Genomic DNA, 14207 nt, shown 5'->3' on the forward strand with positions numbered 1-14207 from the left:
ATTATTTTGTAGTTGTAGCTCCATGAGTGATTTTCACCCATTTGCATTAAAGAATTATAAGAACAGGAGAGTCCCAGCCCTTCATTTTACAGATTGAAAGAAGGACCTGAAAGCAATTTCATCAAGTTAAGCACAGATGTGTGTATGTGACAGATTTGAACTTCACTCCCCTCCCCTTTAACACTCATGCCCTGCTGTTTTCAGTATTTAAGTGCAAAAGTGATAAAGAAGACAAATTGTGCATTCTCAATTGCCAATTACGGATTAATCAACAGTGAATATTAATACAAATAACATTTCGTTTTGCGCAATACCTAAGTGAGTTTAAAAAAAGAAAAATCAAAGGCAATAAATTAAAATCTGACTAATCATAGTATTTATGCATAAAGAAGAACTGAACTGGGTAAATAGGAAACGTACCTTACGGTGAATTTCAGGGATAGCAATAAAAAGAACTCTCGGGTTAAATTTTGCCTCTAAACCATCATCATTAGAAATCATTTTAAACATGCTTTCCAGGCACGTCTTTCTTTTCTGTATAGACGTCTGGCTTGATTATTCATCTACTCATTTTTTAAATTTAACTTTTTCAGTTTGTGTTCAGTTGAAATGACTTTTCAGGAAAGTAAAATCGGAGAAACCAGAGAGAGCAGCACACATGTGCCGTAAAGGTGGAGGGGCAGAGGACTGCGGCTGGGAAAAGTACGGAGAAAACGGAGATTTCTCTAACCCCGCCCCGCACCCCCAGCCAGCCCCAGCTGCCCCAGCAGGGGCGCGCGGCCGCCCCTCCTCCCGGGCCAACTCCATCCCCAGCTCAGCCGGGAGGGGGCGCTGCGGGTACCGCCCCGGGTCGTCCAGGCCCGCGCCGGGCTGCGATTGGACGCGCCGCCGTCAGGCACCGGCCAGAAACACAAACGCGCTGGGAAGATGAGGGGGGCGTTCTAGCGAGCCGAGGGCTTAGGCTTTTTTTACGTCCCCCCCCACCCCCACCCCTGCGCACTCCATGCCGGGTCGCTCTCTCCGGCTCGCCTCGACTGGCTGGCACGGCGGGAGAGTTGGCGCAAACCTCGCCGCCGCCGCCGCCGCCGCCGCCTCGCGCGGGTTCCCGCCCCAGCCTCGCCGCCTTCCCCTGCGCCCTCCGCTCCTGCCATGGGGCTAACTTGTGGCTCCTAAGAGTTGCCGCTCCCGAGCGGCGCGCTCTCCCGCCCATTTCCCCGCGGGCGGGCGATGGCTTAGGGCGCCCGAGGGGCCAGCCCAGAGGTAACGGGAAGGGGAAAGGACGGTTGTCTGGGGAGTAAGAGGCCCAACGATGAGTTTCCACAAGGAGGACGGAGTGAGCAGCCTATGCCAGAAGGCGCTGCACATCGTCACCGAGCTGTGCTTCGCGGGCCAGGTGGAGTGGGAGAAGTGCTCGGGCATCTTCCCCCGGGACAGGGGCAACCAGGGCGGAAGCAGCACAGGTAACCGGGGAGGGCTCCTCTCGCTTCCGCGCGCCCAGCCGGGACCCCGCGAGGCGCCAGGCGTCTGTGGGATGCCGCGCCTCCCTACCTTGCTCCGGGTTTCCGCTCAGCTCCTGGAGACTTCGAGCGTCGGCTGTTCGGGGTTTGTGGTCCTCGTCTCCACCTGCCCGGCCTCTTCCACTTCCCTGGTCTGCTCCTTGCCCGCCGCGCCGTGCCCCCGCTCCCCGGCTCCCGCACCGCCACGCCGCCGCTCTCCCACGCCTGCGGGCTCCCTTCCGCGGCGGCGAGGCGAGCGCGGGCGGCCGCGCCCGGCCCGCTTACGCAGCGCTGCCCGCGGGCCTCGCGCTGCCCTCTCTGGTCTCTGGTCTCGCGGGTCGCGAGCCTGCGGAAGGGGTCGGACCTGGGAAAAACCCTGCTTGGAAGCGAAGAACCGCCTTGCCAACGGGGCTGCCTTGGATTCCGCGAGCAGAAAGGTTCCCAGGAGGGGTAACTAGCGGCTGCAACCTGTCGAGCTTTTGACAGTGTCCGAGTCCCTTTATTAAATACGATTTTGTAGGGCTTCTTGACAACGTTGGCAAAACAGCAGGGCTTATTGGTCCTATTTTTTTTGAGGCGACAACGAAGGCTCAGGTCACATATAAAGATCTTGTAAATCCTTTCCACACACATGTTGTCAGACACACCCCAACACACGGGCATCCTCCCTCTCCGTTCAGGAAACTTGTGAAGAAATGGGGTGGGATGGTGAAGGACATTGACCGTCAGAAATCTGGAGGTGGAAAGGAGCCTCAGGAGACAGATTTTTCTCGGGGAATGGGGGGAACCGTATCAGAACTACTGTTCGGTCACGCTTGGGTAGGGTTTTAACCACCTGCGCAATGTTTGGTTTGGGCAGCCTGTTTGCTGTTCACACGAACGAGAGGGACTCCAGAGTTGCGGGCCGCGTGGTTTCAAGAGTCCCTTGTGAGGGTCACTTGTTGCTTTGGGAGACAAACACTGGTTTCGGGATTTTCGGCATCGGGCTGGAAGATTGCCATTCCTGCCCTAGGTCTCGTTTCTCTCCCTTTGCTTTCGTGTCACTGGGCTCTCCTGGCGGGGCTTCGTGGGTTGAGGGTAGCCAGGGCAACAAGTGAGAGCTGGACCGCTCAACTCGAGTGGAGCACGACTGCAGAAAGCCTGGGAAGCTGGAAGGAGGTCAGGAGGGCACACTTAGTGAATCTCTCCTGCCCACCACCACCACCACCAAAGAAAAGGGAGAGGAAATGGGGTGGGGGGGGGGGAGGATTAGATGTGGTTTAGCTTTTACATACCATTTTGTAAATGGAATATCTTCGGGGTTTTCAAATTCTCTGATCATGGCAACAGGAACCAAGAGAGGCTTCTTTCTGTCTGCAGTTGGCAGAACCTGCGGAGATGCGGCTACTTGGACCCGGAGCAGAATGATACATAATGGGTGCTGTCCACATGCTGGAAATTTAGACATTTTGCGAATATACAAACACAAGTCTTTATCTCTTGTTCAGTGGGTGTTAATTCCTAGGAATGTATGAAACAACTATTAGTGGAAAGGACTGGTGAATACTGTGTATATGCGCATCATGTGTGTGGTTGCTAAGCATGAGATAAACACTCAAAATAGTGTGACCTTAAAAGTCCTTTGTGGTGCTATTGGATAAAGTCTTCTGAACTGTCTTTAGCGATAGACATGCTAAAGATAAGACTCAGAGAAGGGGGGCATAGTGGAAGAAATTAGAGTATTTAAAGTTAAAGACCTATAATTTGGTCATTTAACAGTTGATGCTGTAATCCAGCTGGTTTGTGATCACACACCAAGTAGTGGTTTCCTGGGTCTCAGATGGGTTGGTAATGAGAATAATTTGTGAAGGTTGGAAACCAATTACTAGCTTATAAATCTTTCTAAGTACACAACCATATAAACTTAAGGTAAAACACAGTTCATGAATTGCAGAAAGGGTTTGGACTTGTAAGCACTACAAGAAGTAGTTGTAGTCCTCATTCCTTTTGGACTTTCCCTTGGAAAGAAAAAAGTGGGGAAAACCTAGTCTAAAACAATTACATGGATATTTTTCTTCTGTTAAGGGAAATATGTATACTATCCAAATGGGGTATTTGATTTAATATATGAATATATTTTGAGTGGCCACCACTAAAGAAGACATTCTATTAGGTTGTATATGAGATATAAAGATGCATAAGATTACATATTCTATTTGTAAATCTGTGCAACAATTAGAAATAAAATACTTTAATCCACAGATAAATTCCCAACACCAATAGATACCTTTGAAATGGATTCAGATATTATTTACTGAACCTTTGTATTAATTAGCCACTCAGCTTCACATTGTTCATTTTCTTATAACTTATGCACATGTGCCCTTTATTACAGGACCCTAAATAAAAACATTTCTAGTAGGTGATCCTTCTACTCACTGTTTGTTTAATGGGAAACACATTATTTGTAGGAGGACATCGACATTGAATGGTACAGTGGTTATTTACTTTGTTAATCAGCACTGCCCATATGGTGTCAGTTATTCAAAGGTTGCAGTGACAATTTCAAGCTTCCAGATTGTGTATATTTTTAGATTCCTTCACACAGGAGTAGAAGGAGAGAAATTCCGGTAATCCCAATTAAAGTCATTCTACATTAAAGAACTCATGAATCATATATATAAATAAGATATTCTACTGGTTTTTTTAAATGCCAATAAAAACCATCCTCTTTACTATAGCAGCAATAGCAGAAATAGCAGCAGTGTTATTGGCATTAAGGATCTACTGATCAAGTTGACCAATCCCATGTTTTCATAAAATTTGTGAAGACGTAGATCGTGTCTGCCGACACCAGTTTACTTTCTTGGCATAGTTTATTAGAGATATTATTGATGTCAACATTACTCATACAGTAGAAAGTTCATCATGTGCAATTTTTAGAAAATCAAATTTTTGCCTTCTTTTTACCACTGATACTCCCCCCTCCCCATAGACATGTCACCCACTAAGTTCATCTTCATGCACAATAGGACTAATACTAGAATGCTTAGGGAAAATACAAAACAATATATCCGCCTATAATGTTATTTTTCAGATATACTGTAACTAAGATACGTAATAGTTTTTGAATTGCATTTGGGTTCATTGCTGGTCAGTCTTTAATTGCTGCTCCATATCCAAATGCTTATGAGGTTTCAGGAAACTATGTTGCTTAAAAGGCAGACCTCATAAATCATAACTAATCAAACCCACTGAAGTACACAGTCACATCATAATTGTATAGACCTGACCTTAATTTAAATATTTAAATAAACATTTAATTCATCATTGTTTTAATTTTGCATTTTATACTTTTAATTTGGGACTAAAAATTCTAAAATAAAAGTTTAAATGAATTTTTCTAAATTCATACCTGTGTTCCTCAATTTCTTAGATGTGGGGATAAGTAGGTCTATCAAAGAATTTCCTTGAAGTTACTTGACTAATAAAAGAGATGGCTAAGTAAAATTTTAAAATTATATCATAATTTTTCCTCTGAGATTAAAGCATTTTAAGTCTATGATAAGGGCTTAACATGAATAAGGGTGTTTCATAGGTTTTCTCTACAGACACAAAGCAAATGACTACTCAATCAATTTATAATTCTTGTATCACTACACCACTGAGTTTTACACATTCTAATGGTTGTATAAAAAGTTACAATTTAGAAATATAGAGGAAATGTTTCCTCAAGACTTGTAGGTCTGAGAAAGAGTAATTGAACCATAATGAATTCAGATAGGCCCATATGAAGAAGGATGTATGAGAGGATTTTTTTTCCTTCCTCCACAGTCATTCCAATAAAGAATGGCCACCTGCTATTTCTAGTCTCATTTTTACAGGATCATCAACACATATTGTGCTTGGTCTCATTTACTCCAAAGGGAAATGAACAACTACCTTCAAAGACCAAGCCAGTCTCAGCAAACATCTGTTTTTCTTAATTCTGAGATATCAGTATTTTGGCAATATTGACAGGGCCTTTTTTGCTATAATCTTTTTTTTTTCTTGAAACAAATCAACATCTATATTTTCTCTTTATAGGAGCTGTAAATCTCTGAAATCTGATTCTTACAGGAATGATTTCTTATACAAGATCTATAGCTGCCCATTTCATTCAAGTCTCATTTTCTTTAAAAGTTAATCATCATTGTTATTTTGTTTTATGCAAAAAACAAATGGAATGCACTTGCATTTACTTATAAGATTTCTTTTTTACAAAATGCTGGTGGGAGATAAACTATCACAAATGTTTATTGGAATCTCTAATGACAATTAAAATTATCCATATTTTGAAAACATAATTGTGTGCTTCCTGATGTGTACATTGTCAGTAGAATATAAGCTCTTTGAGAGCAGTGGTTTGTTCACTGTCTTATCCTCAGTACCTAGAAAAATCTGTGGCTCCTACTAGAGTCTCAATAAATATTTGTCGAACAAATGAAAGAATGAATAAATGAATTAATATATCCTCAAGAACCCAATTTCCTTATTTGTAAAATGATGGGTGCTATTTAATAATTTTCAAATTCCTCTGAAACTATATTATATATACTTGTGTCTTTGTGTCTCCAGTGTCCAATACAGGATCCTAGGTAGATAGGCATGCAAAATATGTAGTTTATGATAATGGCTGAAATTAGAGCATTTGAGGCATTTAAAACCTAGAACATGAGCAAGTTACTAATGAAAAAGCAACTGAACCCCATATGGACATCCAGTGACTTTCTCCAGAGTGTGTTCAGGAAAGGCTAAGATCCAGTGGCTAAATGTGAAAGTGTTGCATAATAAACCTATTGACTTTATTGAAGTTCTAGAAAAGTGGGAATATCTATTTAAAATATCAATTTATAATAGTAAAAGAAAGCCTGTTTGCTGAAGTAGAAAATAGCATGGGAAAAATAATCATATCATTATTCAAACACCTATTAGTCATACCACTTAGAACTAGAAATTATTTTGCAGCAGTGGTGAAAATGAAGGCAGGAAAAGTTAGCAACTTCCCCTCAAATAACAGCCAGTTAATGATGCAACTAGGATAAGAACCAGGGCTCCTTAGATCCTATCCTAGGTTCGGCAAAAAGTAGGAATAGGAAGATTTCCTGGGGAGAGCATTCTTGGTGCTATAGACACTGGAACGGCTCGTAAAGATAGGCTCGTAACTATTATAATACTATTGGCTATAATTAGTAGCATATTGGAAGGTAATTTATTTATTTTAGAGAGAGAGTGAGTGCACATAGCATAAGCGGGGCGGAGGGGCAGAGGGAAAAGGAGAGAGAAAGGGAAGCAGACTCCCGCTGAGCGCAGAGCCTGATGCTGGACTCCATCCCACAACCCTGAGATCATGACATGAGCCGAAATCAAGAGTGGAAATCAAAAGTCAGATGCTTAACTGAGCCACCCACGTGCCATATTAATAAGATTTCTCAGTGTGTAATTATGACCCAAATCCCCAAATTTCTTTTTATTTGATATATTGTCACGCAAATATAAGACACAACATTCTTCATTTTTCTTGAGTACATGAATGCATTTGCAATTAAATGTACATGAGTGTTTATTCATGAATTCTTAGCTAAATATAACTGATTTATTTGAATGGTAAAATCATATAAAAGATTTTAGTGTGTCAAAATGTACAACTTTGAACTCCTATAATTATAAATATAGCTCCTTTTGTATGTCCATAAATAAGCCTATAATGAAAACAGGTATGAAATTGTCAGTTAAATTATTTTTATTACTTTGTAATTAGAAGAATAATACATTAAAACATTTTCTGCTTTATTTTCCTGCCATATTTGGGGTATGTAATGTACGTTATCAACCATCTATATATATCATTATTAACAGTGCTATGATGCCAAAGAAAACTAGACCTCCTAATAGGAAGTGTTATTATTAAAGGTCAGTAATTATTTTGCTTGTTTCTAACTTGTACAATACCAATTTTCTCTGTTGGTGGAATATCCAACACTGGCCAAGTTTAGAAACAGAATCCCTGACTGAAGAGATGGCTTCTTGTTATTATACATTAAACTTGTTTTCTTTTTCCTTATAATGTTAAATATCTTAAATGACCACTGAAGCTGTAAGAGCTGACATTAACGTGGCTTAGGTAGACTATCAGAAAATAAAACTCTGTATGTATATACATATATACACACACACATGTGTGTGTATATGTATATGTGTGTGTGTGTGTAGATATCACATGACTATATAATCATGAAATTGTGCTTTGATGCCTCAGAGCTGGAAGGGTAGAATGACAGAGGTGGGGGAACCAATATTAACTTTTTTTTCATCCATCCAGGTGGATTCTGAGGTGTGTTAGGATCTGTTCTTTAACATCTATTTTGAATAGAGACATTACAGTCAATTGAAAAAACCTTGTAAATGTCAATTTGTTCATCCTGCAGAATTATTTCAGTCAAACAATGAGGACTACTGTTTACAGTCTTTATTATTCCTTTAGTTCTGTTTCAGTAGTCATAGATTTATAGGAATAATGGACAAAACAATATCAAGAAGCATATTATCATTTCTAATATGTTACAGTATGAGTTGTTACTGTATCCAAGAGGTGGTTTTAGCATTATGCGTCTATTCAACATTTATTGAACACTAGGTGAAAGCCACTGTGCCAGACATTAAAATATATTCATACCATTAACTAAACACCGTGCATAGTTCAAGTTATTGTAAATGTAGAATAGATAATCACAGATTATAAATTATTTACTTAATTACGGACATATGTAAAGAATTTTTATGCATTTGGATACTTTTATACTATATGTAGTTCCATATTTGATTGAATCTAAGATGCTATTGGTAAGATGCACCAGTATTTTATATGATACCAAAAAGGAAAAAGAAATGTCAAATTGTGGCTTAATGCCTTCTTATCACATAGAATTTTTATTTCATACTTATGTAAAGACTTTTAAAACTGACTTAAATTTTTAAAATGATATCACTCTTGAACAAACATAAAAAGGAAAACATAAAAGACATAAATGGGTTAAATAATTTTAAATTAAAATTGAGTATGATTCTTCTGAATGGCTTTTTTTACACAAATGTCCATAGTAGATTTATTTGTCACAGCTAAAAATTAGAAACATTCCAGATGTCCTTCAACAGCTAAATGTTTAAACAAACTGTACTATATGCACATCATGAAATACTACTCAGAAATAAAAAAAATTAACTATTGATACACCAAACAAATTTGATGATACAGAGTATTATGTTGAGTGAATAAAAGCCCATCTTAAACAGCTACATACCGTTTGATTTCATTTATATAAAATTTTGGAAATGACAGCATATTAGAAATGTTGAACAGATTTGTGGTACCAGTGGTTAGTGGCTGCAATGATGGGACATGAATTTATATATGTGATCTAGTTGCATAGAACTTGTTTTGTTGTGGCTGGACTGGCCCTTGTGGTTCTTATCATGATTGCAAGGAACAACCATCAGGAAACTGTGAAAATAAAGGTTTGCTACTCACACATTGTGCAAATTACATAGGACACCTGGAGTGTCATGGCAAGGTCATGGGGAGGCAGGGGAGAGTAGGGAAGGGCTTAGGATTCTGTTTTTATTGGGGTGTAAGTGGGATCCTTGGGTTTCGAAGGCTCACTCATTATTGATGAATTTAAAACAAAATAGCAGGAATTTAAAGTGTGGGAAGAGAAAAAACAAGAGGCCCAAATGATTTTTAAAACAAGGGAGTCTGGGGTGGTGTGGGGGCAGCCGGGCTCTTTTTTTTTTTGTTTTTAATCTTTTTATTTTTTTATTCTTATGTTAATCCCCATACATTACATCATTAGTTTTAGATGTAGTGAATGGCTTTTTGATTCAGAATTGGTGATACCTTTGTTTTGCACTCATTATTGGGCCCCATGCCATCAAGAATGCCTTAAAAGAATTCATAAAACGATGGACTCTGAAAAACAAACAGGGTTCTAGAGGGGAGGGGGGTGGGAGGGTGGGTTAGCCTGGTGGTGGGTATTGAGGAGGGCACATTCTGCATGGAGCACTGGATGTTATGCACAAACAATGAATCATGGAACACTTCATCTAAAATTAATGATGTAGTGTATGGGGATTAACATAAGAATAAAAAAAAAACTCTTAAAAGAAAAAAAAAAAAAAAGAATGTGCTTTAAGCTACCTGTACAGTTATGTGCAATGTTAGCAATGTTGGCAAACTCACTTGACTCACTGCCTTCTCCACCTATCCCCAATAAAAGTTTGGCTTGTAAGGTTTAGGGCTGAGCTTCACTATTTTCTCCACTGTTTTCTTTCAAGCCACTTAGACTTGAAAACTTTCTATGACTGTCGATGTTGATGCTTTTGCTTTAGCACATACTCAGAATAAATTATGACACACTTACTTCCTGGCTATTAGTGATTGTAACAAGCCATTGATACTAAAATATATTCTGATTTCAGAAAATGAAAATGTTTTAAAATACGCATTTTACAATCAAGTATATTATTAACATAAAGTTGTTTATCATTTACTGAAATTCAAGAAAAAGGCAAAAGTCAATACAGTTAAGTGGAAATTAAAGAAGTATTGTTGCAAGGATGATATGTTGATTGATTATGTATTGGATTGATAGATGAAGAAGAGACTGCTAGTTGTTTCCTAGTATTAATTTCCCCCCTTTCATTTCACAGTATCAGAATCCTTGATTTTTAGTGACATATGTGGCAGCATTAAAATAAATTTAAAATTTTTTTTAATTTAAAAATGACAACTTTTCTCAGCCTTCTTTTTGGTTTGGTGCAGCCATGTGACTAAATGTAACCATCAAGGGGTGCCTGGGTGGCTCAGTTGGTTAAGCGTCTGCCTTTGATTCAGGTCATGATCCCAGGATCCTGGGATCGAGCCCTGTGTCGGGCTCCTTGCTCAGCAGGGAGCCTGCTTCTCCCTCTGCCTGCCGCTCCCCATGCTTGCTCTCTCTCTCTCTCTCTCTCACAAATAAGTAAAATCTTCAAAAATCAATCAATCTGACCACTAGCATGCTAGCAACAGTGATGTGTACTACTTCCAGACTGTGCCCTTAAAATGAAAGGACATACTCTCACCTTCCCTTTCCCTTATTATTCTGCCACCCAACTGCCTAGAATGTGGACATGGTAACTTGTCACCTTGGACTTTAAGGAGAAGGCAAAAACCTTTGAATAGCAAAACAAAAGTATAGAAGAAACCAGGATTCTAGACACCTTGAAGATGTGTATGCTCTGGCCTGCTTATGCTAGGACAGTTAATTACACAAGAGAGAAATAAACTTCTCCCTTGCGTAAGTCACTGTTAATTTTGCCCCTTGTTATAGAAATCAGAATTATGGCCTTTTATAATATTAGAGCTGATCCTTGAACAACACAGGATTCAACTGCGCGGATCCACTTATATGTGGATTTTTTATAGTACAGTTAAGTACTCTAAATGTGTTTTCCTTTTTATGATTTATTTAATGACATTGTATTTTCTCTAGATTACTTTATTCTAAAAATATAGCATATAATACATATACAAAATATGTGTTAATCAAGTGTTAATGTTATTGGCAAGGCTTCTGGTCAGCAGTAGGCTATTAATAGTTAAGTTTTGGGGACACTTGGGTGGCTCAGTCAGTTAGGCGTCTGACTCTTGATCTCAGCTCAGATCTTGATCTCAGGGTCCTGAGTTTAGGCCCCATGTTGGGCTTCATGCTGGTCATGGAGCCTACTTAAAAAAAAAACAGGGGCAACTGGGTGGCTCAGTTGGTTAAGCCTCTGACTTTGCGTCAGATCATGATCTCGGGGCCTGGGGGCTCCACACTCAGCAGGGAGTCTGTTTATCCCTCTCTGTCTTCCCCTTTCCCCACTTGTGTTCCCTCTCTCTAATATAAATAAATAAATTTTTTTAAAAAAATTAAAAATAAATAAATAAAGGTAAACTTTTAGGGAATCAAAAGTTATATGGAGATTTTCAACTGGGGGGTAGTGCCCCTAATCCCCTCCTTATTTAAGGGTCAACTATAATACCATATGAATAGAATAAATAGGTTAACTTCAAAGATAATTCCAAATTTTTATCCTAGACACAGTTTTCCTCAGCTTTCTTTGAATAAGAGTTGCTGATTTGAGTTTTATTCTCCTTCTTTCTCTATGGAATGATGCCATAAATATGGTCTATGTTCTGGCAATAATGGGAAGCAACCAAAGAAACAAAAGGCTTGGAAAATCAGTGAACTAAATTATAATTTTTGATTAATTACAAGAAATCACATGTGCATACACTTTGAAAACTAAAGAACTAGAGTTTTTAAATTAAAAAAATGATACAGAAATACACAGGTATCAAGGCAGTGATGATGGAAATTGAGAGCATGCCAATTGTTCTGTGCTTTTCTGTGTGATCATTTCCATCTGCATAGGTAGTAGGCAATTAGATCTAACACTTTTTACAGGCCTCAGTGAATGCAAATGTTATGGTCTGGTTGTATAGACTTTAGCAAAGTTCTGCTTCACTAAGTTTCTGAAGAATCACATTTTTTGGCTTCCTCTGTTTTCTGATGAGAGTTGTCTTTTCTCAGTTTTTTAGAAATGGCTCACTTTATTTTGAGATATTAAGACACAATAAAAGAGTAAGATCTCTATAGCAAAAGTGAGTCAGAGATATCTAGTCAAACAGACAGACAGGTAAGTAGATAGATAGTGGTAAAGTAATGGTTATGCATATATATGTAATCAAACCAGAGTTTGAGAAATTTTAAACCTGATTATCTTGGCACCTAATCTAGTATCTGTATATTTCATTAACTCTTAGTCTTACCAAGATATAATAAGATGAATATCATATAATGGATTCTTTTTAACTATCCAGAGACATTAAAAATTTGAGATTGATCCTACTCATCAAGTTTGCCCATTGCAATGGGTAACTTCAGAAGCCCTGCAGAGAAGGCAACCCACTTATATTCATTACCCTGGCCTCCCAGTGTTGACCCCTTTTCTCCAGTGATCTTCTTTTCTCTACCTTACCTCCCCAGTCCCCAACCAAAAGTTCCTATGCTTTCACCATTTCTCATTTGGAAACTCTAGTCCATTCACCTTTCTACTTCTCTGAATTCTCTGTCAATAAATATGGCACCATACTTAATGATGCATCATTTCAGTCACTTTCTCCTTTGAAGTATATTGGATCTTCCTGCGCTGTGGGGAAGAGGGACCTCATTCATGGATAAATTAATCTTCTTCTCTATCCCTACACCGGAGCAACTGAATATTTAGGAGATTTTAAAACCAGCAGGCTAGTATCACTCTATTAGCCTCCCATTTCAAAAGAAGCCTCAATTTTGAACAGAAATCCTGTGTTTTCCTATTTAATTTTCTCCTGTTCTCTATAATTCCTATTTTCAAACTTCCCAAATGTGTTTAAATATTCCAAACTATTCCCCAAATATCACAAAATAACTGGCAGTTGACCCTAACTCCTATTTAGGAGAGAAAATACTAATTATAAACAAAAATTCACTTGACTTTCTGCCCAAAGACCTATAAACTTACCTGGTTCCAGAAGCATCCTCTTTTTCTTGTAAAGGAAAAAATGAGGCAGTCCTTTCACCTTTGTTTCAGACCCCATCCATCCATTGTCTCCTCTTTTGGGATTTCAACATTATTTATTCATTCTCCTTAACTGTCTATGTACTCTTGTCTACTGATTCCTTCCCTTAATTTTTAAAACATGCTTGAGTATCACACATCCTAATAAAATACCTACATCAACTCCATGTGCTACTCTAGTTATTGCTTTCTCTCTCCTTTCCTACATCCAGTTTCCTGAAGGAATTATCTACTCTCATAGAATCCACTTCCTCACTCCTATCATTTATTTAACCATATTAAACTAGTTAATACAGCCTCTGCTTCACTAATTGCATTGAATTCACCAAAGACCTACTTGTTAATGTTACTTGTTCTAATTGAACTTACTTTAACTTTTTTTATATGGTTGATCACTTCTTAAAATATTTTTCTCCGGGCGCCTGGGTGGCTCAGTTGGTTAAGCGACTGCCTTCGGCTCAGGTCATGATCCCAGAGTCCCTGGATCGAGTCCCACATCGGGCTCCCTGCTCGGCAGGGAGTCTGCTTCTCCCTCTGACCCTCCCCCCTTTCATGTGCTCTCTCTCTCATTCTCTCTCACACAAATAAATAAATAAAATCTTTAAAAAATATATATATATTTTTCTCCAAACTCTTTGAAAACACATTGACCTGACTTTTTCCCCATACCTCTGTACTATTTCTTAGTCTTCTATGCACACAGGCTCTTTGTTCCTTTAAGTTCTTTTTTCTTTAAATATTGATGTACTCAGGGGCGACTGGGTGGCTCAGTCATTAAGCATCTGCCTTCAGCTCAGGTCCTGATCCCGGGGTCCTGGGATCGGCCCCGCGTCGGGCTCCCTGCTCAGCGGGAAGCCTGCTTCTCCCTCTCACACTCCCCCTGCTTGTGTTCCCTCTCTCGCTGTGTCTCTGTCAAATAAATAAATAAATAAAATCTTAAAAAACAAAATATTGATGTACTCAGGTTTCTATGGAACTTCTGTCTTCTGTTTCCTGGATCCAGATTCCACTATTTAAGGAATGTTTTAGGGAATATTAAGGAATATTAAGGAA

The 14207-nt window shown here is 39.2% G+C and overlaps 1 protein-coding gene across 1 annotated transcript in view; it reads left to right on the forward strand.

Moving 5' to 3' along the window:
* The first annotated feature begins 1111 nt into the window (after nt 1–1111).
* The window catches only part of SYT10 (synaptotagmin 10), a 65261-nt gene continuing 52165 nt past the window's right edge, over nt 1112–14207 (forward strand). Inside the window, exon 1 of the mRNA XM_045868555.2 lies at nt 1112–1460. Coding sequence (XP_045724511.1) covers nt 1310–1460 — 151 coding nt within the window. The 5' untranslated portion in view covers nt 1112–1309. The remainder of the gene's footprint in view (nt 1461–14207) is intronic.

Source organism: Mirounga angustirostris, unplaced genomic scaffold, assembly GCF_029215605.1.
Source record: "Mirounga angustirostris isolate CCGP_5_RB_7025 unplaced genomic scaffold, mMirAng1.0.hap1 SCAF_5, whole genome shotgun sequence".
In the NCBI taxonomy this organism is placed as follows: domain Eukaryota; kingdom Metazoa; phylum Chordata; class Mammalia; order Carnivora; family Phocidae; genus Mirounga; species Mirounga angustirostris.